We start from the raw sequence: 25,584 nt of genomic DNA on the forward strand, positions 1-25,584 counted from the left end.
AGCCTAATACTATTCTTGGCACGCAGGTATTTGAGTCTATTTTTAAATTGAGGGCACTTTGACAATTTTTATTTCACTATGCTCTAAAAATGCTCTGAAATTGCTAACAATTATTGTAGACTTAGGCTTTGAGTATTACATCCCAATTGCTTTTAATCGCCAGCACTCTGTGCGAGACAATAGCCTTGACCTTGAAAACTGCAGTTATTCAGACTTCAATGGAATAAATTGATCACATTCTCTCCGGAACACGTGCCGTTGCAGACCCATCCAAGTTTAGCATTATGACACTTATGTGGTATTGCCTCAATGTCACAACCTCACACTAGACAAGCAAACTCAACAGGCAGTTACTATGTATACAGGCCATTGATAGGCTGGATGAATGTGTGCTTGTCATTTAAGTGTACTGCTCCTCACAGGGCATTTCTTACTGTATACACGTGTATACATGCATGCACACACACACACACACGCTACTCCAAGACACCTGATCAATAATGGAGACAAGAAAACATGTCTTGAAGTGTAAACATTTGACAATCATGATACCCATCATAAATAACTGATGAATGTGTAGTTTCTCACTGACAGCAGGGCATAAGTACACACTTTGTAAGTCTCACTGACAGTAGGGTTTACACTAAGTGAACACTGTTGTGGATGTGTCTGTCTGTTTGTTGGGTCAGATCCAAGGACGGAAATAGACGACTGCAGAGAGGAAGTTACACTACTTTACATACCATGTGCAGTCCTTAAACATTTCCATAAACCCAAAAGGGAGGTCAAATGTTGGTGGCTAAACGTTGGTGACTGTTATTTCTCATCTGAAGAAGGGAGTGTGGTCTAACGTGTGCGTTCCACCAACCTGCAGTTCACTTAAATCAGGTGTGCGTTTTTCTTATCCGCAGAAGGATGAAGAAATATTGGGAGGAGATTCTGTTGAGATGTTGACAATCAAACCCAAGTCATTTCCGGAGCCACCTTAATTATTCATTCCACACTTTGCCATACCAGTCAATTGACACATGTAAAAAAAAAAGTAAAGACAACATTTAACTGTGGCATATTCAACACTGTACACACAGATATGAGTCATCATTTTACTTATCGCTTTTTACTTTAAAGCCCCATTTACTGTATACGGTATATACACAAATCAGCATTTATATAGCACAAGGCCATGCACTTCTCATTCACCAAAATGTAAACGTCATCTAGTCTCAGTGAAATGATGTCACCCCTTATTCCTTCCTGCTCCAAGGCTCTGAGTCAGAGAGCCAGTCTCATTCATTTGCCTGACAAACTAACTTCCCTGTTGCCATTTGAACCACAACACTGGTGCTCTATGGAGCTTCCTCCCTCCACCACAGAGGTCTTTCTGTTTGGCTTAGCTGAACGTCTAACAGGGTTCTCTAAGAGCGTTGGGCGTAATGTCTCCTGTGTGAAACAATGAACAAGGATGGAGGTAGCGTGTCCTTTAAAGTTAATGGCGGCAACAAAGAGCAAGCGGAAGATAAGCGGGCTACTGTGAGGATAATTACAGCTTTGGGAGCGCCTGATAAAACGCACGTGGCAATTACACTACATTTTCATGGCTAATATAGAGAAAGTCATTAAGACTATAACAAAAAACTAGTGGAATGAAATGTTGAAATGTCAGCATTTCTGCAGTTAGATTTTCCTAAATGAATAAACACCTTTGTATTTTAAATTGTGAAACAACCAAATTATTGTTTGTATATCTACATTTCGTCCACGGCTTTTATTGATCATTTAAAATAATTAAAACAAAAGCACAGGGGGAAAATGTAATCTCTAACGAGCACAAATAAAAATTGTTATATTGAAATTAATGTCGGAGAATAAAAGCTACTTTACGGCTTTGATTCATCTGTGGAGTGCAGACCAATTAAAAATAATGGCACATAAAATTACTCACTGGGAATTTGGCATTTATAAAATAATGAATCTGGTTCTCCCATCCTAGTCAACAGTTCAGAGTCATTTTGGATCCCCTTTTACCCTGGAACTCTCATTTGGAATCACTGAGCTATTCACCAAGTACTGCTCTGTGATAACCGAGTATTGCTGTTGTGTACAACACAAAGTAAATCTACAGTTTGAATTTTAAAAAAACGTGTGCTTGCGTAAGGTGACCGTACCCCATTATGGCACCATTTGTCCATTCAAATCTCTCTGTTATGGGATAAGTGCAATCATGCATTCCTAAAGTACACACACTGGACGAGGGCAACTCTGCACACATCCAATACTTTATCAAGGCGTCCGTCCGCAAAGCACAAGCTTCGATATCTGTCCCATTATCATAAACAAGTCAATAAGAGGCTGGTTGACAGCTCTTCAGACAACAGGATTAATCAGCCTCCCCATATCGAAAATATGTATTTGGCAGCAAATACACTTACAAGGTTCAGAGAAGATTCTTGTAATATCGGACTTGGGTGGGTAACATTTAGACATAACAGAAATGTTGCATGTATTGTATAAAAAGCATACAAGACATGTAAGCTAAACATTTTAAGGTCTCACATACGCGGGACATTCGAATTTCAAAGTACTTGGATCATAGTAATAGCAAGCTGTTGCATGTATTGTATAAACAATTAAAGACGTACGAGACATGTAAGCTAAGCCTTCTAAGGTCTCATACACGGGACATACACATTTCAAAGCAATTGCATACCACCGTCGGAAGTCAATGACGCACGCAACGTCACACTTATTGAAGAAAGAAGCAAAGTCCGCCACGAGGAGGAGCAGGAGGAATGGGGAAACCAGAATGAAGGGGAGGAGAGGAGGGACAGGAAGAGGAGGAGGAAAGCAGGAACAACTAATCTACACTAAATCTATTTAGTTAGTGGAGATCGCTCAACAATCATTCTCATGATAGCACATTAAAACCCTGGATGGAAGACCAAAGATAAGTAGATCAATCCAGTAGGAGGTGCTGCCCAGCCTTAACCATGGAAACTCATACCTGAAAATGTATATACAAATATTGTGTATTTCTTATAGTAATTCTCATGTTTTTTTTAATATATTGATCTATAAAGGAAAGCATTTCCATGTAGGAAATTCACCACAATCATGTATTCAATTGTGTATGTCATATCAGGCGTTTAAGTTAACACATACACAAATAAATCATTGAAATATATACACACTAAAATAATATTTTATGCCATACAAGATTCATATTTGATTTTCATGATTTATTTTCATTATGGGTCTAATAAGGTATGAAAATACAGCCTCAGCAGCCCAGGCAGGTTATACCACTAATGTCATGCAGCAGACATCAAATCTAAGGCAATAGAGAAATCAAAATGATTCAGAAGAAATCCCATTTGTTTCTGTCCAATGTTCTTACAATGTGTGCAGCGATATAGACAAATCAAGACAGAAGTTTGAGAATACATAATTATACTGGAAGAGTGGATATGCTGTGGTAAAATGACGTAGTCAATCGTGATGTAAATCAATGTTCCGCTGTAGAACATTTACCCAAGAACAGAATCATCTTTAGACAACGCAAGACCACAAACACAGCTCTGTGAATAGGTAAGTAGCTCCCACACAGAGAGACGCACACAAACACCCCGTACTGCCAAGTGCCTTCCGGGATCTTAAGCACTTACAAATTCGTAACATATTGTACGAATTGGAATTCCTAACACATCACACAAATTGCAAAATTATATACACACACACCTTTCTTTTATTTGCAGGACGTAACATATCCTGCGAAATGGATAACGTAGTACAGAATTGTGCACAGTTTTCAGAGACCGGTTTCAGTTAGTGAGCACTACTTTCTAAACTACTGCCCGAAATTATACAAAAGCTCTGGAGCATCACTAACACAAAATGTAGGAAACTCCTAACTGTGCTCTGCTGTACAGAAGCAACATTCCCTGTCAGAGCACTGCCCCACGTACAAACACTACTACTGCACCCCTTCTCCACACACACACACGTTTCCATTTCCCTACCTGTAGCCCTCGTCTCCTCAGAATGCTGGACTCGTCCATGCTACAGAGCTCCGGCTTGGCATGCCTCCCTACCGGCGCATAGCCATGCTGCACTGACTGACTGGCTGCCTATAGTCTCTCTCTCGGTCTCTCTCTCCTGCTCCCTCCTTCCCTCACGCCAACTCTGATCTTAGCAGCTGCTAAACACCAACATCAGAACTTATCTGATTGGAGGGGGGCAGTCAGCTGACACCTCCCTCTCTTGTTCCTCTTCTCGCCCCTCTGTAACTTCAGGACAGAGAGCACACAGTGTGTGTGTGAGTGTGAGAGAGAGAGAGACAGAGAGAAGCAGTGTGAGTGAATATGAATAAGTGTGTGGGGGAGAGGGAGTGAGTGAATGTGAGTGAGTCAGTACGTGAGAGAGGGAGGGAGAGAGAAGGGAAGAGAGAGACAGAGGGAGCAAGGGAGGCAGTACTAATTCAGCATTGGGACTGAGGGGTGACTGGGTGCCCTAGCTGTGCCTCAGTCATTTCCACCTGAGCGGAGCAGCCACGCTTTTGTGGCGCCCTAAGTCACCATGAAACGTAAGTAGAGGATATCCTGCCCCGAACTGCTCTCCTCCTCTCTATTCAAACAATACAGTTGGCATCCTGTCCTGACCGCCTGTCCATCGGCAGAGAGCAGCCAGGGCTAAACCCTAAGTGGCCTCTACTGTTCAACGGCTTTTAAATGAGTAATTATTCCTCCAGTTTGTCTCTCCTGGGCAAAATATATCTGAAGGTCAGAGAGAGAAAGATGGAAGGAAAAAGAGAGAGAGAGAGATGGAGAGAAAGAGAGGGGGACAGAGGGTGATGGGGGGGAGAGAGAGAAAGGGAGAGAGCGAGAGAGGGGGGTGTAGAAGAGAGATAGGGGACAAAAAGGGGCCGGGGGGTGAGCAAGAGAGTGTAAAAAAAAATAATTTAGATTTACAATAATAGGGGTGAGGCACTGCTGCTGCAGCTGCCCCAGGACTCCGTCCTCATAGTGATATAATACTGCAGGTGGCTATTGTGGGGCTTTCCTCCAAAACAACAGTGCTGATTATTACCGTGCTGCTATCAAAAACAACTCCACTGCTTCAGTCAACTCCTCTACAACCAGTTGTAAAACGCACATACTGTAAGTGCATATCCACTTTCAATTTACAGTGATTTCATGCATTTCCGTCTTCTCTTCCCTGGCTGTCTCTGTTATAAGTTATATAAACTTCTAGGTACTCAGCAAGTAACCGCCCGAGCCTCTTCTCCAATGCTATACCTCGCCGCCGTCGCAACACCACAGTCGCCCCGCTCTGAATTATTAGCATTTAGATCAATAGGTTGGTTTACGATTGCCATCATGCCAATTCCATCCGGCAATTTCACAGTCAGTTTCAGTCCTGTGTTTTTTTTGTTTTTGCTTCTCCACCTCTCTTCTCTCTCCCCCCCTTCCTCATTTCCATTTGCTGTGACTCTACTCTGTGAATATTAAGTAGCACCCCATACATTCTCCCAGTCTCCAACCAAGCTGAAATGATTTCTGTTTTTGAGCATGGATGAGCGACAGCTAGTTGGCTACCTATGGCTGAGGAGAGAGGAAAAAAATGGTGTGAAAGGTCAGACAGGTGACTGCCATGTAAACTTTCCCCTCTGACCGTCTGTTGAACAGAGCAGTGTTTCACTGAAGCTGGATGGCTAGTATTCTGTGCTGTCGCTGATGAGGAACAGAGAATTGAAAAGGGCAGCCGGCATTGGAGTAATCGGACCCGTTTTTGTATTCATTCTTAAACCGTTCAAACCTCCACAGAAGGTGGATTCAAATGCAATTGTCTGGAAATTACTTCATTGACAAAAACGCAAAAGGCTACAGCGGAAGCAACAACTAACTTCCCGGCCACTCAGAGGACCCATATAATAAATCAGCCAGAGTCGAGCCCTATGGGGGGAAGTGAGCCCGGTGGGCATTGTGTGGGGATGCCACTGGCTCTGGGAGAAAGGGGCACTTGGCCACAGGCTTATCTCAACAGGAAGTCCTTGGGAGTTTCTGTATCTCATTTCCTCCTGGCAGGTGGGTAGCTAAGCCCGTTTCCTCGAGCGGCGAGGAGGAGAGAACGTAGAAAAGTGGAGGAGGGAGAGGAGAGGGGTTATGGTGGGAGTACGTCCTTAGAGCCAGCAGCGAGAACTGATTGAGGGACCCAAGGCCTGTGTTACCCCACTGCCCTGCCTGGGTTTATCGCAGCGAGAGGAGGCCTGCCGATCTAAGCTAAGGCAGGAGGAGGGCCATGGCATGTGGAGATAGAGAGAGTGGGAGACAGAGACCCTAATACAGATAATTTACAGTGAAAGCTTAGCCGGACATAATATCTCTGTATACATCCAGTCCTTTGGAGTCAATTCCTCAGTGGGAAACAAAAGCAGACTTTATGACCTTAAAGAACCAATCCCTCACAATGGAACCAATCCCTCCAATAACACTTGGGGGATCCTCTGGATCCTGGACTTCCTGAGGGGTCGAGCCCAGGTGGTAAGGGTAGGTAACACCACATCTGCCATGCTGATCCTCAACACCGGGGCCCCTCAGGGGTGCGTGCTTAGTCCCCTCCTGTACTCCCTGTTCACTCATGATTGCATGGCCAAGCATGACTCCAACACCATCATTAAGCTTGTGACCACACAACAGCGGTAGACCTGATCACCGACAACGATGAGACAGCCTATAGGGAGGTGGTCAGAAACCTGTAAATGTGGTGCCAGGACAAAAACCTCTCCCTCAACGTGATCAAGACAAAAGGAGATGATAGTGGACTACAGGAAAAGGAGGGCCGAGCACTCTCCCATTCTCGTTGACGGGGCTGCAGTGGAGCAGGTTGAGGGCTTTAAGTTCCTTGGTGTCCACATCACCAAACTATCATGGTCCAAACACACTAAGACAGTCGTGAAGAGGGCACAACAACACCTATTCCCCCTTAGGAGACTGAAAAGATTTGGCATGGGTCCTCTGTTCCTCAAAAGGTTCTACAGCTGCACCATCGTGAGCATCCTAACTGGTTGCATCACCGCCTGGTATGGCAACTGCTCCGACTCCGACCGCAAGGCACTACAGAGGGTGGCGCGTATGGCACAGTCCATCACTCGTCCAGGATGGCAGGAAGCTTGGCCCCTCTACAAGGTGGTGTCAGAGGAAGGCCCTAAAAACTGCTAAAGATTACAGCCACCCTAGTCAGACTGTTCTCTCTGCTACCGCATAGCAAGCGGTACCGGAGCGCCAAGTCTTGGTCCAAAAGGCTTCTTAACAGCTTTTACTCCCAAGCCATAAGACTTGCTGAGCTAAATTAGCTGATCAAATGGTTACCTGGACTATTTGCATTGACCACCCCCCCCCTTTTTTTATAACAACACAATTTATGCATAGTCACTTTACCCCTACCTACATGTACATATTACATCAATTACCTCAACTAACCTATACCCCCGCACATTGACTCGGTACTGTTAACCAGCCTCGTAATTTTTTTGTTGCTCTTAGTTTTTACTTTAGTTAATTTAGTAAATACTTTTCTTAACTCTATTTTTCTTAAAACTGCATTGTTGGTTAAGGGCTTGTAAGTAAGCATTTCACGGTAAGGTCTATAGACCTGTTGTATTCAGTGCATGTAACAAATACAATTAGATTGGATTTGAATATGAAAGACGCAAGAAAGTGAAATGCATTTGCATTCATCTACAGTAGAGGTTGCTTTGCAGGTGCGTCTGAGATGTTTAAGAAATAATTGTTAAGATGAAATGAAACTCCCACACTGTGCTTGGAAAGTATTGTTTGTTTATTGCGATTGCATTTTGGCCTTTTTTTCTTCTTTTTTAAAACAATACAAAAAACATAACACATACAAATGACAACATCACACAAACATCAACACTGCCCAGACCCACATGCTCACACCCCCATCTCCAGCATCAACTCCTGTTCCCTCTTCTACCGCACGGCAAGCAGTACCGGAGGGCCAAGTCTAGGTCCAAGAAGCTTCTAAATAGCTTCTACCCCCAATCCATAAAACTCCTGAACAGCTAATCAAATGGCTACCCAGACTATTTGCACCCCCCTACGCTGCTGCTACTCTCTTATCATCTATGCATAGCCACTTTAATAACCCTACCTGCATGTACATAATTACCTCAACTACCTAAAGTCTGGTGCCCCCCCACATTGACTCTGAACTGGCCACATGGCCTCAAACAGCACCATTTTGTCCATCGCCAATGCACTTTCAACATTTAGATAATAAACCATTTGACCTTGTCATTGTGTTAATGGCGGAGGATTAGTTGATTTTCTGTTTTTAACCTCTCTAGGGTCGGCGGGACGAAATCGTCCCACCTACGTAACAGCCAGTGGAATCCTGTGGCGCGTTATTCAAATACCTTAGAAATGCTATTACTTTAATTTCTCAAACATATGACTATTTTACACCATTTTAAAGACAAGACTCTCGTTAATCTAACCACACTGTCCGATTTCAAAAAGGCTTTACAACGAAAGCAAAACATTAGATTATGTCAGCAGAGTACCCAGCCAGAAATAATCAGACACCCATTTTTCAAGCTAGCATATAATGTCACAAAAACCCAGAAGACAGCTAAATGCAGCACTAACCTTTGATGATCTTCATCAGATGACACACCTAGGACATTATGTTATACAATACATGCATGTTTTGTTCAATCAAGTTCATATTTATATCAAAAACCAGCTTTTTACATTAGCATGTGGCGTTCAGAACTAGCATACCCGCAAACTTCCGGTGAATTTACTACAAATGTACTAAATTACTCACGATAAACGTTCACAAAAAGCATAACAATTATTGTAAGAATTATAGATACAGAACTCCTCTATGCACTCGATATGTCCGATTTTAAAATAGCTTTTCGGTGAAAGCACATTTTGCAATATTCTAAGTAGATAGCCCGGCATCACAGGGCTAGCTATTTAGACACCCAGCAAGTTTAGCACTCACCAAAGTCAGATTTACTATAAGAAAAATGTTATTACCTTTGGTGTTCTTCGTCAGAATGCACTCCCAGGACTTCTACTTCAATAACAAAATGTTGGTTTGGTCCCAAATAATCCATAGTTATATCCAAACAGCGGCGTTTTGTTCGTGCGTTCAAGACACTATCCGAAAGGGTAAAGAAGGGTGACGAGCACGACGCATTTCGTGACAAATTTCTAAATATTCCATTACCGTACTTCGAAGCATGTCAACCGCTGTTTAAAATCAATTTTTATGCCATTTTTCTCGTAAAAAAGCGATAATATTCCGACCGGGAATCTGCGTTTAGGTAAAAAGACGAAAGAAAATAAAGCATGGGGTCGACTCGTGCACGCGCCTAAGCCCATTGTCCTCTGATCGGCAACTTGCCAAAAGCGCAAATGTGTTTCAGCCTGGGGCTGCCTCGATATCATTCAGCTTTTTCCCGGGCTCTGAGAGCCTATGGGAGCCGTAGGAAGTGTCACGTTACAGCAAAGATCCTCAGTCTTCAATAAACAGAGACAAGAAGAACAAGATTTTGTCAGAGAGGGCACTTCCTGTAAGGAATCTTCTCAGGTTTTTGCCTGCCATATGAGTTCTGTTATACTCACAGACACCATTCAAACAGTTTTAGAAACTTTAGGGTGTTTTCTATCCAAAGCCAATAATTATATGCATATTCTAGTTACTGGGCAGGAGTAGTAACCAGATTAAATCGGGTACGTTTTTTTATCCGGCCGTGTCAATACTGCCCCCTACCCCCAACAGGTTAAAGTATACTTTTTTTTTGACGATTGACGAGAAAAGTATTGTCCAACCCAATAGGTATCTGACTGTACCCTCATATGCCATGTCTTGAAATATGCAGACAGATGGATTATAAGTAAATATAGATTGTAATACTTCTGGACAGCCAACTTTCTAACAGCACCCATAACCTTTGAACTTCATAATGTTCCCAGACGGCATGGATTATCTAGTCATTGTTAGTTTTACACTCAGCACACGACTCTGCCGTTGTGGTATAGTTTGTGAATTTTGTCTCTTGTATAATAGATTTTGTACATTAGTTTATACTGGATTAAGCGTACATTTTCGTTAACTGTAATTTTGTTAGTTATGTTCCAACATTCCCTCAAGATTGTGCGGATGTCCAAAAGATTTCAAATCAAAATTGTGATATAAAACGTTACTTTTTTTGAAAATATCTACATTGGTCAATCCAAAATTGCTTCATCCAAAATCGCTTCATCCAAAAGCTGTCATGTAAATAAATGTATTTCCTATTACCAAGTAATTTACAGTTTCTATGCCTTTAGTTTTCCATCAGTATTACAGAGAATAAGTATAACAACTTTGGGAGCCATGCCATTCTGAAGAGGTTAGATTTATGGCAATATTGTTCCATTTAATTAGGTCTGCTTTCATATTGTTGAGTAATCGGATAAAGTTATCTTTACATATTCGTTTTTTTTTGCCACTTAAGCATCCTAAGTATGATCTTTTTTGTAGTACACTTAAAGGATTGCTGTAGGTCATGAGTTTTTATTTTTACTGAGATTTTAGACTTATGAATTGTTTTTGTTGCAGTGGGGGGTTTTCAATATTGGTCAGGTATATCAGCAGATCTGCAAATAATGATAGCCGTTACATTTGGGTCCTGACTAATTCTTTCTGCAAGCGGTTCAATTGCCAATGCAAATAGGAGGGGGGAGAGAGGACATTCCAAACTTGTGCCCCTTTCTTTAGGAAATGTATATAATATTTGTATAAAAATATTTATTTCCTATTTTCGTGCTGCTGTTCAATTTGGATTTATCTTGATTTTTAATGAAGCTTTTAAAATTCTCATTATTCCTGTTGTTGTTTCTAATTAACGCATCTGTATTTTTATATTTTTTACGATTATAACCGATTTGGCGTGTATTCGTTTTGTGAGGGCTGTGAGATGTTTACCAGGTTTATTTCGGCATTTATTTGCATTTCAGTCTTTTGACCTTCATTAGAGTATTGAAAGGCCAAGGTGTAAGCTTAATACACATGTTTCTTCTCATTTTAACAATGTGGTACACAAACATATTCACACAAAGCACCTCAAGGTTGATACAAACAGACAACCTTCTTGTTCTGTGTTACGCTTTCTGGCTAAAAGTACATTGGTTGTTGTCAGAAGCTGAAACCAGGAGGCCTATGTTATGTTCTTTGATCCATGTATTCACATATGAAACAGACTGTCAGTTTGAGTCCGCCAGGGAATCCTCCAGGAGTCACCTACAGACTGTGATGCCCGTCTTTTCATTTCATATTCTTTCACAAAGGGAAACAATGTCACATTGTGCCTTAACATTATATTAGAATCCCTAAACAGAGAAATGTCATGCCCAGCAGTTTGACAGGAATCTTATACCTCAACAGCAGCCACTTCATCAAGACTGACAGTTTTTCATTTACACCGCGCCTCTTGTGCATGTGTGTACACACAGTAACATGTCACGTGATAGTAATGTATCTAGGATTACTGGATATGTGAGATCATTGGCTTGATACGACCTTGGAAGGTGATCTTGAGAATAGGACAAAAAAAAAGACATGGAAGGATATGTATACAAGCATTCAAAAACACACAGGTAGCTGCGCTTGACGTGAATATGAACATGGTTCATAGTGCTTACTTTCACTATAGAAAATAAATGAATTATAAACTCACACTAGTACTGTGTTCCTTCACATTGGTATTATTCCTCGCTTTCTGGCTAAAAGTAAGTACAGTTGGTGTCAGAAGTGGGAACCAGTATAATGGAAAGCATGTACACAAACACTAAACAAAGAACACCTTGGACTCTCCTGTCGTCCAATATGCCTAACCTCAGCTCTGACATCACCTCTGCAGACCCAATGCAGCTGAAACGAGAGAAACGCTATCTCCAAAGGACATCAGTGACTACAATAAAGAAGGGGAATTCGAGTCCACAAAGCCACAACAGCAGGATTATGACAATCTTACAATCAGGTCAGGACAAACGTATTGATTTCCTGTCAAACCTAATCATAGTCAAAAGAGATGTGCCATGCGAAAAGGGAAAGAGACCCGCACACCCGGGGGGCATGACAGAAAAGCGTGAAGGAGGAGAAAAGAGGGAAAGCAATAACAGCCGACCTGCAAGGCAGGGAGCATGGCATGGTTGATAGAGGGAGATAAGTCGTTGCGCTGGGGGGGGGAAGAGAAGGTGATGAGGATGGGCCAGACTTTGAGAGTAGGGGCCAAAATTCTAGTGTAGCTTTAAAAACATGACGACTTAGGCTGCGTTTAGACAGGCAGCCCAATTCTGATATTATTTTCACTGATAGGTCTTTTGACCAATTTGATCAGCTCTGCAAAAGATCTGATGTAAAAAGATCTGATGGGATTGGTCAAAATACCAATGAGTGGAAAGAATAAAGAACTGGACTGCCTGTCTAAACACAGCCTTTCAGTCTGACGTTCTCAGACAACAATCGAGAAGGAATATAACCTATTGAAAGCCAATACCACGCACCACTGATTATTCAACTAGTGAATAACAAGGAACCACTGTGGATAGAATGCAGAAAAATGATTGCGTTAATTGCCATATTTCGGGGTAAACTCTGGAATATTTTACAGAACTGATGCAAAATCCAGCTGTTGGTAGGAAATCTGCCTTGTAATGAATAACAACCAGAACCCACTGGGAAACAGATGTTTGAATACAAAACAGAGGATAGCTTGAGGAATTGCCATCTACCATCATTGCTGTACAATAACAATACTGAGGGTAGGGAAAATGTATATGTTAACTATTCAGCACAAATCATCATCATTATCACGCATTCCAATAATCTCCCAAACTGAATCAAAACAGACCAAAATCAACCTCCTCCTAAAACACGAATGAGTTACGTCAAAAGCATCTCTCAATCTGCTCACATCACATTGTCGCATACACCAAAATGCTGCCAGACACCTTGCTGAACTCCTCAAATTAGAACTTAGCACTTCAAACTCCAACGACCCTTTCGAGAAGCATTTGTGTGTGTTCTAATGATTCTGATCATTTGTATTCTCCTCTGAATATTCATATTTCAGCATGAGATCCATGGGCCAAAGCACTTTATAAAAGGTAGACATTAGATGCATCACATACGGCTCAGAGATGGGCAGCCCTAACAGGATCTGCCGATAGAATGGAATAGGATTATGAGACGGATGTTGCGTTTTCATATATAAAAATTGTGCAACAAAATCATCCCTGGGGCTAGACAGTCCGATGCTGCAGTGACATTTTAATGTGATGGAACAAAGCCATCTCAGCTTTAGCGAGACAACCGCGGGTCACATGGTGTCAGCGATTGTGAGAGCTAACAGATACATCCTGCTGTCACAGGGACACACATGATTTAGGTTCATTCTGGAGGGACAATGGCATAAACTCATCCAAATGAATCGAGAGGAATTACCTAGTGTGTTCAGTCAGCGCAGAACGATCTGTATCAGTTACTTTTCGTACCATACGGGGCGAGTTTGGGTGAAGCCCTAGCTGTCATTCAAGTCCCCAAAACTCAGGATGCCTTCCATCTGGGAACGCACATTGTAATCTACCTCTACTGATCCAGGTAAATCCTTGAGCACACATTTTACATCCCCAAAAATAACCTGGTTAATAACATTTCCTACTTTTCCAATGTTGTGATCTGGAATTCTGTCGCAAGGATCCACAATCATCTGCCTCCCAAGAAATCCATCTCTGGTGCAACAAGTTGTGCATGGTCCCTGACAAACAAAGACCAACCAAAGAAACAAAAACAAAGAAACCGTCCCTAGCAACAAACCAACAGTACCGTATACAGAGCCTAGCAACTGTTCTGTTTGTCTCTCTCAATATACTGTAGACTGTTTTCCCAAGGTCAAATATGTACCACAAGTCTGAAAATGTTAAAATACACCACTATCCGCTCCAAAATATGCTATTAGGAAGTGGTCATGCGTTCAGCGAGTCGACGTATGTCCACGCCCGACTGTGTGTAAGCGGTGGTGAGCAGCATTACATTTCTACAGGGAGTCTAGGTAGACACGGAGGCATGCCAACAGACCGAAAAAGGATAAACCTTATGTTACCATCAGTCATGCCGTGGACTGATACCAAGCTACACACAAATCAGACAACGCACACAAATACTCTCACACAAACATATAAAGATGCCCACGTAAACATGCGCATACACACACACACTCTCTCACATGCCTGCACAAACCCACAGAATATGAGCAACACGAGAGTCAATAGATGAAAATGTGGCGCCTCTCTCGGCCCAACGTAATGACTGTTTGTGCTGCATTGACCCCTGACCTCTGCAATAATTCATTTCAATCAGCCCACGCTACATGGGGTCTGGGCTGCTGTTTACAGGGTCTGAGGAGAATCTAATAAGACATGGCAGTCTCCAGAGAGGCTCTCCACCCACCTCTTCACACTCACCTCAGGGGATAAGGCCTGACCTTATGGGGACTTTCTGAAGACCAGACATTATGGGGACCTGACACTATGGGAACCTGATAATACAGGGTAGAGGTCGACCGATTAAATCGGAATGGCCTATTAATTAGGGTCGTTTTCATAACAATCGGTAATCGGTATTTTTGGCCACCGGATTTGCATATATATATATTTTTTTACACCTTTATTTAACTAGGCAAGTCAGTTAAGAACAAATTCTTGTTTACAATGACGGCCTAACCCGGCCAAACCCTAACCCGGATGACGCTGGGCAAATTGTGTGCCGCCCTATGGGAATCCCAATTACAGTCGGTTGTGATACAGCCTGGAATCGAACCAGGGTCTGTACTGATGGGGTCTGTACTGAGATGCAGTGCCTTAGACCACTGCCCCACTCGGGAGCCCCTGATAATATGGGGTTTAGTCTTTCTGGGAACCAGACAACATGGGGACCTGATAATATGGGGATCTGAATGTATGGGGACAAGACACTATGGGAACCAACACTAACACACCTGATCGACTGATGATTAAGCCGTTGGGTCCCCAGTAACCAGGATTGGGAAACTATATTATGAGGGCCAAACATTCCGATCTGAAATGATGGAGACCTCAATCTGATCTTATGGATTCAATGTCTTTGGGTAAAGTCCTGTTGAACTTTTACTCAATATCATCATTTTTGTCATTGACTATTGGAGATTGTGTCTGGGGCAAGGTAACGCATGTGCAAAGGTTGTTAGTATGTCCCTGTGTCAAATACTTTATCTCAGCATATGTTGACAAACAGCAGTGGGAAGATATCTTTAGGAATGACCTAAGAGTATGATCATGAATATAAATACAAATATAGGGAAGTGTGAAAAGCTCAAATACTGTATGAATACTCTTTCAATTCATATACATTGAGAATACTATATTTGGGTTTTTTCCCCACAATACACTGTACATTGAAGAAGCATATTGATTCTGATTCACAAATACTAATGTGTCCACCGTAAGACAATGTGGATCAAACTCAAAACAGCACAGTGGCTCCCTCCAGGGTAGAGAAATATTCAGCACATTTAATATTGTCTCCGCTGTCTGTAATGCTGTACTGTAAATTGTTTTGCTTACAGAAACATCCACACAGATTAGATAGGATTCACTCAATCAAGCCTTCTCTGAATCTCCACGCCCAGATGACAGCAAATCTGATTACATGATTTGGGATTTGTAAAAAAAAAAAAAAAAGTTATAAAAAAAATAATGACTGAAAACTGTATTCCAAATGTCTGGTTTTCTCCCTTGTTTATGCACCTTGATTGGAAAGCAAGGTAGAGACAGTACACACCTTTTCATTTGTCCAGGTAAATAAAACACAAAAAGATAAAACCTCTGGACTGGAATGAGATCTCATAGATGGATATAATTGGCTTAGCTTCATCTTTCAATTACGTTTCACTCATTTGAAATGGGATGGGAAGATATCATTTCCCCATTGAAAGGACATCTGGGCTTGCTATCGCTTTTGTTATCTGAAGGGATACAGGAGAGATGGGTGATGTCTGACTTAAAGGCTCTTTGATGCTCAAGGTCAAAGTGAGACTAGTCACTGGTGACTGACATCATTTCAGACTAAGGGATTAGACTATCTCTGCGCCAATCAAGATCTCAGACAGATTGCATGTTTGTTTATAATCAAGGACCTGAACACCACGGCTCTGAGAAAATAGTAATCACTACTACTTTGAGATCAAGGTAAAATACATTTGGTTACAATTTTTACTGATTGACGTTCCTTTGCTGTGTATTCACTGTACTGTCATGAGGAATGTCTTGCTATGCAAAAAAATATGGCTTAAAATATGGCAATAATAAATAGACATGTCTGATTAATATGCCAATAAAATATCTGATTAACAATATCCTGGTCTCAACATCAAAGCAGGGGGGTACAAATAATGTGGTAGTGGAATCATGGGAGGTCATTAACAGGATGTACTTCTCACCAGACTAGAGGTGAGAGAGGGGGCTGACTTCCCCAAGGTGGTGGAGCGCATCCGCACCAGGTTGGAGTTCTCAGAGGGGGTCTGCCATGCCTGGTGGGGGGACACATAGGGCAGCAGGTACTTTCCTATAGGACAAGACAATGGTAGTTACATTATAGAGAGCAGATCATTTCCTGTACAAGACAGACAACAGTAGTTAAACTACAGACAGTACAGGAGCAGGTACAATAATATTTGTATATTAAGAGAAAAGTACAAATTAAAAGAGAAAAGAAAGCTGTTGATATTGTGCTTTACCTTTATTTTAAATATTGACTGATTTTATTTTGGGTGTTAAAAAGACCAGGGATACATTCACACCATGAGGGTACCTGTTGCCTACTCACACCATTTGCCCAGATAAATGGATATCAATGCAAATTCATACCATAAAAAATTACATCGAGTGCTTCACAGAATTGAACTAATCCTGTCCACCTCCTCTCCTGAGAGAAACAGAGCTGAAGCCCCTAAGACGACGTGGGCTCAGACGGGGTATAAGAGGCAGCAGTGAAAGTTGATACACTTATAAGATCAGAGACGCTACAGAACAGGGCATGTTGATGAGACGTTTCCTACATTAAATCCTAAGATTAACAAGCTCTGAACAAATACATATTTTTCAGGGCAAATATTTCCCCGAGAGTTGTCTCCCTGTAAAAGGCGCTTCATGGTCATTCCGACCTCTGCATTTGGGTGCGTGCAGCATTTACGGTGATATGGCCTCTGCAGAAGTCAGGGCATTCATACTTCCTGCGCTTCGCCGAGCAGCGCAGAGCTGTTGTGAAGGAAGTTGTCAAGGAAGTCAGTTTGTGTTTATACAGGACATCCCGACCCCACCTACCGTCAACCAATCAAATCAATGCTGAGCTATTGGGAGTCCTCTGCATTGTTACAACATTTGAAAGGAGCACGGCGATGCGGTACGGAGCTCAATTCGGCCTCTGCGTACCTCCAGCGCCACCGACCACATTTTCGGATTAAGCATGAATTGGCTCTAACAGTCTCTAGATGGCAGTAGGTCCACACGTGCTACGATTACAATCAACCACATTTTATTCAGTTATGAAAATCGGCTATCCAGTTTAGAGCCCCACAGTGGAGGTGTCATAATATCCATAAAACCTAGAGGTCAAACAGGGAAAAGGTTCCAATAGTTTTTCCACCATTCATTTTTCACATAGGGAATTTTAGAAACATAAAATAAGGGATGTGTTTCATGTAGGATCTCTCTCTCGGACAAGGTGACTTTTTTCAATATAGTCGGCTATATTTACTTTCGAAAATGCTAATAAGCATCAAAGTAGACATCATGCAAGACTACAAATCCCTTCAAGCTGCTGCACGTCTTTGCTGACACCTTTGCTAACAGTTTTAAAATTGTCTTGTGCAATTTAAAACTTGCACAAGACAGTTCACAGAAATGTCAATTTAAAAAAATGTTGCCAATGGGTATTATGACTCATAATGTGGTACTCTATAGAGCCCAAGTAATGTTGTGTGTGTGCGTGCGTGCAGTCTGGATTATCGTGTCACATTGTGGCATTGAGGCTCCGAGCAGTAATTAAAAAAAATATATAATTCTACCTAAAATCGTGCGTCACCCTCTTCTCATCATCCCTCTTATCCCCTCTACACTTTCATGTGTGTGTATATATATTTCCATTTCCTGTTGAAGGAAGCACGGCAAGTCAGCAGTCAATATGAGAGAATTAACTGCCTTGGCGGAGACGATGAGTGAAAAGGAGGAGCGGAGGATGAGAGACATTCCTTTCACCTCGATATGACCTAATGTGTTTAGTAGCAAAACTCTGGTCCTGGGGGGCTGCGGTGTAAGCTGGTTTTGGTCCTAGATCTTTCCATTTGATCAGAGACTGATTGAGACCTTGGTACTACGGTGTGTGGACTCTGGTAAACCAATAACATCTGATTAACTTTTTAGTGACGGGGGCAGTATTCGGGAAATTCAGATGAATGACGTGCCCAAATTAAACTGCCTGCTACTCGGGCCCAGAAGGTAGGGTATGCATATTGTTAGTACATTTGGATAGAAAACACTCTGAAGTTTCTAAAACTGTTTGAATGATGTCTGTGAGTATAACAGAACTCATATGGCAGGCAAAAACCTGAGAATAAATCCAACCAGGAAGTGGTTTGTAGTTTTTTCAACTGATTGCCTTTCCAAACTACAGTGTCTGTGGGGTCATTTTGCACTTCCTAAGGCTTCCACTACATGTCAACAGTCTTTAGAACCTTGTTTCATGCTTCTACTCTTACTGGGCAGAGAATAAGAGCTGTCTCAAGCCTGGGACCAGTGAGTTGTTTACTGCGCGCTCACGCAGGCGCACTCACGCAGGTGCGCCGCTCCTTCTTTTTCCTCTGTACTGAATACGCAATTGTCCGGTTGGAATATTATCGAAGATTTATGTTAAAAATACCCTAAGGATTGATTGTAAACATCGTTGGACATGTTTCTACGAACGGTAATGGAACTATTTGACTTTTCGTCTCGGGTTTTGCACTCGCGCATTATGCCTTTGGTGATCTGATCTGAACGCGCAAACAAAACGGAGGTATTTGGACATAAATATGGAGTTGGCGGGTAACTGTATAGCTTGCTTTGATGGCTGAGCTCTGTATTCAGATTATTGAACAATGTGCTTTCGCCGTAAAGCTATTTTGAAATCTGACACAGCGGTTGCATTAAGGAGAAGTGTATCTATAATTCTTTCAATAATGGTTGTAAATTTTATCAACGTTTATGATGAGTATTTTTGTAAATTGATGTGCTCATTCACCGGAAGTTTTGGGAGGCAAAACATTTCTGAACATCACGCACCAATGTAAAATGGGGTTTATGGATATAAATATGAACTTTATCAAACAAAACATACATGTATTGTGTAACATTGAGTCCTGGGAGTGTCATTTGATAAAGATCAAAGGTTAGTGATTCATTTTAGCTGTATTTCTGGTTTTTGTGACACCTCTCCTTGCTTGGAAAATGGCTGTGTGGTTTTTCTTGTTTAGGCGCTGTCCTAACAATCTAATGTTATGCTTTCGTCGTTAAAGCCTTTTTGAAATCGGACAATGTGGTTGGATTAACGAGAAGATTATCTTTAAAATGGGATATAATAGTTGTATGTTTGAGAAATTTGAATTATGAGATTTTTGTTGTTTTGAATTTTCCGCCCTGCTATTTCACTGGCTGTTGGCAGTGTGTCCCATATGCCCAAGAGAGGTTAATCAAAAGCCAGGAGGACAAGAATGTCAGCATGTCGCTCTGAATGGGAGTCTGTTGGATGACTGGTATGATGTAGTTGTTGAGTGGCTTCACTGCAAGTATATTGTATGTTTCAGATATTCAATAAAAAAATGAAAAATAAGAATGTCAGCATGTGTTGCCTTCAAGGGACTGGAGTTTGATGAGACCTTGTGATTTGTAATATACGGTGCCTTCAGAAAGTATTCACACCCCTAGACTTTCCACATTTTGTTGTGTTTCAGCCTGAATTTAAAATGGATTAAATTGAGATTTTTTGTGACTGGCCTGCACACAATACCCCATAATGTGGAATTATGTTTTTCTAAAGTTTTACAAATTAATTACAAATGAAAAGCTGCAATGTTTTGAGTCGATAGGTATTCACAACCTCTTTGTTATGGCAAGCCTAAACAAGTTCAGGATACATTTTTTTGTTGATTGCAAAGAAGTCACAAGTTGCATGGACTCACTCTGGTTGCAATAACAGTGTTTAACGTGATTGTTTTAATATGACTACCTCATCTCTGTACACCACACATACAGATAATTGTAAAGTCCCTCAGCCAAGCAGTGCATTTCTAACACAGATTCAACCACAAAGACCCTTTGAGCATGGTGAAGTTATTACATTGAACCAAAATATAAAACGCAACATGTAAAGTGTTGGTCCCATGTTTCATGAGCTGAAATAAAAGATCCCAGAAATGTTCCATACACACATAAAAATGTATTTCTCTCAAATTTTGATTTCAAATCTGTTTACATCCCTATTAGAGAACATTTCTCTTTTGCCAAGATAATTCATCCACCTGACAGGTGTGGCATATCAAGAAGCTAATCAGCATGATGATTACACAGGTGCACCTTATGCTGGGGACAATAAAAGACCACTAAGATGTGCAGTTTTGTCACAACACGTTGTGAACAGAGTGCCCCATGGTGACACTTGGGTTATAGTATGGACAGGCATAAAATACAGACAACGAACACAATTGCCTTTTATCGATGGCAATTTGAATGCACAGAGACACCGTGATGAGATCCTGAGACCCATTGTCGTGCCACTCATCCACCACCTCATGTTTCAGCATGACAATGCAAAGCCCCATATCGCAAGGACCTGTACACAATTCCAGGAAGCTGAAAATTTCCCAGTTCTTCCATGGCCTGCATACTCACTAGACGTGTACGATGAATGGCACGACAATGGGCCTCAGGATCTCATCACGGTATTGCTGTGCATTTAAATTGCCATTGATAAAACGCAAATTGTGTTCGTTGTCCATAGCTTATGCCTGCCCACACCATAACCCCACCGCCACCATGGGGCACTCAACGTTGACATCAGCAAACAGCTTGCACACAACGCCATACACGTGGTCTGCAGTTGAGGCCGGTTGAACGTACTGCCAAATTCTTTAAAATAACGGAAGCAACTTCCAGTTCCCACCAACATTCAGCAACTTTGCACAGTCATTGAAGAGTAGGACAACATTCCACAGGCCAGTCAACAGCCTGATCAACTCTATGCGATGGAGATGTGTTGCACTGCATGAGGCAAGAGGTCACACAAGATACTGACTGGTTTTCTGATCCATCACCCTACTTTTTTTTTAAAGATATGTGACCAACAGATGCATAGCTGTATTCCCAGTCATGTGAAATCCATAGATTTGGGCCTAATGAATATATTTAAATTGACTGATTTCCTTTTATGAACTGTAACTCAGTAAAATCAATGAAATTGTTGCATGTTGCATTTATATTTTTGTTCAGTGTAATTACACTTTGGATGGTGTATCAATACACCCAGTCACTACAAAGATATAGGCGTCCTTTCTAACAGAGTTGCCGGAGAGGAAGGACACCGCGCTCAGGGATTTCACCATGAGGTCAATGGTGACTTTAAAACAGTTACAGAGTTTAAAGGCTGTGATAGGGGAACACTGAAGATGGATCAACATTGTAGTTACTCCACAATACTAATGGAATTGACAGTGTGAAAAGAAGGAAGCCTGTACAGAATAAAAATATTACAAAAACATGCATCCTGTTTGCAACAAGGCACTAAAGTAATGCTGCAAAAAATGTGGCAAAGCAATTCACTTTTTGTCCTGAACACAAAGTGTTGTTTGGGGCAATTTTTTTTTTTTAGTCATTTTAGCAGACGCTCTTATCCAGAGCGACTTACAGTAGTGAATGCATACATTTCATACATTTTTTTTTTCTTTCTTTCCTGTGCTGGCACCCCGTGGGAATCGAACCCACAACCCTGGCGTTGCAAACACCATGCTCTACCAACTGAGCTACAGGGAAGGCCTGCAACTCTAATGCAACACATGTTACTGAGTACTACTCTCCATATTTTCAAGCATACTAGTGGCTGCTTCATGTTATGGGTATGCTTGTAATTGTTAAGGACTGGTGAGTTTTTCAGGATGAAAAAAGAAACACACAGGCAAAACCTGGTCCAGTCTGCTTTCCACTAGACACTGGGAGACTATTTCACCTTTCAGCAGGACATTAACCTAAGACAAAAGCCAAATCTACACTTGGAGTTGCTTACCAAGAAGACGGTGAATGTTGTAGAGTGGCTGAGTTACAGTTTTGACTTAGATCTGCTTGAAATCTATGGCAAGACTTAAATGGTTGTCTAGCAATAATCAACTAATTTGACAGAACTTGAAGAATAATGGGCAAATATTCTACAATCCAGGTGAGCAAAGCTCTTAAAGACTTACCCAGAAAGACTCACAGCTGTAATTGCTGCCAAAAGGTGATTCTAACATGTGTTGACTCAGGGATTTGAATACTTAAATTAAATATGTGTATTTAAATTTAAAAGAATTTTGCTAACATTTCTAAAAACATGTTTTCACTTTGTCATTATGGAGTTGTGTGTGTAGATGGGCGAGAAAACAAATACATTTTGAATTCAGGCTGCAACAACAAAATGTGGAATAAGTCAAGGGGTATGAATACTCTCTGAAGGCACTGTTTATGGGTGGCTACAAAATGTACATGAATGGCTGCAAAATGCAGATGAACGTCTGCAAAATGTAGCCTATATGGGTGGCTGCAAAAGTCAACTCAAAACATGCTCAACAAAGTTCCATGTTACCCAACGTATAGCCTGAGTAAGCAGAGTTCTGCCAGCTCTGACCATGAGGCCCAGACAGACAGCGATAGAGAGCATAGTCTTCTTTCACACTCACCGCATTAAGATTTTCTTGGTAAACACTTCACCTGATCTGCTCTAGTCTACAGCACTAGGAAGACTTAGCCCATCATGAACACTGACAAATCGCGCCAACTTAGACAGCTAACTAGCTATAAAGCCTGATAGTCCCTTTGAGTAGGATGCAAAATAAGACGGGTGAGACGACGAGTCTGATCACATTTGATATGCCTGGCAAACATGATGCACATGCTTTGACAAGTTAGAATTCAACAACTTACAGAAGCACCTGTGTCTAATGTGGGATTTGCAATATGTGGCTGAGGAAGCAAATGTTGGGTTCCGTCTGCCACGCTGGCACTGCTGAAATTGGCTGCACTCGACAGCACTGTCAGGACAACTCTAAACTAGAGTTGGGCGCGTGAAGTGGCGATGGAAAATGAGAGCAGCAGATGAGTTCAAAATGAAATGTCAAAAACAAGCGTCAACACGTCATGGAGAAGCTATTCAACATAAGTCAAGACCAACGAAGTAATACCATGGTGAGATGTAAAATGTTTTGTATGCCTATTGTATGTCTGCGTGCATGTGTTTGTGTGTGCGCGTGATGTGGTTGTCCTGTACTTCAGGCATCATCCTTTACACATTAACCAAACATTTAGCCTTTCCAATCTTTGGAAATAACCATATCTCCACCATCTCCCAATTTCTTCTCACATGTATGAGAGCCTGCCTGACTCATGGAAAGAGGCTATTACACATGCATAATGCACAGGGACATTACACATGCACGAGCCTTGCATTACCAAAACGTCCTGCCTTTCGAATGGGCCTTTCCTCATGCATTTCAAAGAGGCTGACGGAAATGCGATGTTGAAGACGATTCTCACCCAACTCCATGTATGGTGACCTCCCAGCACAAAAGCACTTAACTTCAGGTAGGGTTGGAGGGGAAGGGGGGGTAATTTCTCTGTTATTAAACCTAGGGAACATCCCTGTGTGTGTGTGTGTGTGTGTGTGTGTGTGTGTGTGTGTGTGTGTGTGTGTGTGTGTGTGTGTGTGTGTGTGTCTTACAGTCACCAATTATTTCAGGTGGATATATTTTCCCTTCTCCATCGATGCCTTTTCCCTCCGTAACAGTTATCTACCTCATCACTTAGAAATAGGGCACACCTCAGTAAAAGACAACATCCTCTGCTTTTCTACCTGCATCCTGTTTAGTAGGGAAAAATCGATTCACAACTTTTTGAAACTCGGAGGCACAACCTGAACTTGTCCAATGAGAACAAAGATGTTTGTTTCCCCCTTTATGCTACAGTGTGCCCTCCTGAACATGACCCCGGTGTTCCACGACACGTCTCCTCCCCATGGCATCCGGTGCCTTGCGGTAAGATCTGGAGGGTCGGACGGTAAAACAGGATGACACACAGAGACAGGAAGGAAAACGATGATCCGGAGATGGCTTCCTCATCAGCACTCATTACACACCAGCCAGGAGAGGAAATCCCTAATTAGTGCCCCGGCCCAGAGCACAGCTCCAGGTCACCCCTCACCACATTATTAAACTGGGTTAATCAGGATGTAGCCTAGGCCTATTCACAATACAGGTGAATGCATATTCAATACGAGTGTGTGCATGCATTGAGTTAGAGCTATTTCATGGGGCAACAGATGAAAAGCAATCTGTTTCCCTACCATTTGGGACTCATTTTATCATACTGATCAACAACATTTGCATAGAAGAAGCAATATTTTATTTTATAAAAGTGTGCACTGTCTCTTTAAGATCCATGATGTCATTCACTAACAGTCAGTTCACACTAGAGAAAGTATGAAAATGATTGAGAGAGACCGGAGGCTGGGAGACGAAGTGAATGAATTACGTTTTTGGTGACAAACAGCTTTGAAAATCAGCGATATTTTGCATTAAGGTTTGCATATGATCACAAACAAGGTACTAGGGTAGTGAATTGATGTTATCTTCAACTGTAAGCTAGCAAGGAAAGTTAGCCTACAAAGCTGGAAGCGACCGGTATCTTCTTGCATTGTAAAGTGTTCTTGCCTGTAATGGACATTGTTTTGCGAACAGTAATTAACACTTTCAGCATTTCATGTTGGATTATTCAAGTGTGTTAACTTCTGTGCAGCATGAGTGGCGATGCGGCCCTGATTCCCAGTGAGTGCAGTGGTTCCTCAGGATTGGCTAGAGCTAGGAATAAGTAAGTGGAGCAGGCACGATGCTCTCAAACTATAAGGGGACATCAGCTGCACTGATAAATCAAAAATGTATGTCTGCCTATTTAACCTTTTTTTTAACTAGGCAAGTCAGTTAAGAACAATTCTTATTTTACAATGACCGCCTACCCCGGCCAAACCCTCCCCTAACCCGGACGACGCTGGGCCAATTGTGCGCCGTCCTATGGGACTCCCGATCACGGCCGGTTGTGATATAGCCCGGGATTGAAGCAGAGTCTGTAGTGACGCCTCTAGCACTGAGATGCAGTGCCTTAGACCGCTGGGCCAACTCTCAATCAGTAGACAACCTGAGACACA

General features: G+C 41.9%; 1 protein-coding gene across 6 annotated transcripts in view; it reads right to left on the minus strand.

The window, feature by feature from the left end:
- The window catches only part of LOC106563017 (microtubule-associated serine/threonine-protein kinase 1), a 196,783-nt gene that overhangs the window by 123,659 nt on the left and 47,540 nt on the right, over positions 1–25,584 (minus strand). For 3 of the 6 annotated variants that reach the window (XM_014128197.2, XM_014128196.2, XM_014128199.2), the window contains exon 3: positions 16,550–16,674. In XM_014128197.2, the coding sequence (XP_013983672.2) occupies positions 16,550–16,674 (125 nt within the window). Of the gene's footprint in view, positions 1–4,016; positions 4,311–16,549; positions 16,675–25,584 lie in introns of those variants that run through there. The other 3 variants (XM_014128202.2, XM_014128200.2, XM_045689924.1) reach the window with 2 other exon arrangements.

This window comes from Salmo salar, chromosome ssa11, assembly GCF_905237065.1.
Source record: "Salmo salar chromosome ssa11, Ssal_v3.1, whole genome shotgun sequence".
Classification (NCBI taxonomy): Eukaryota; Metazoa; Chordata; class Actinopteri; order Salmoniformes; family Salmonidae; genus Salmo; species Salmo salar.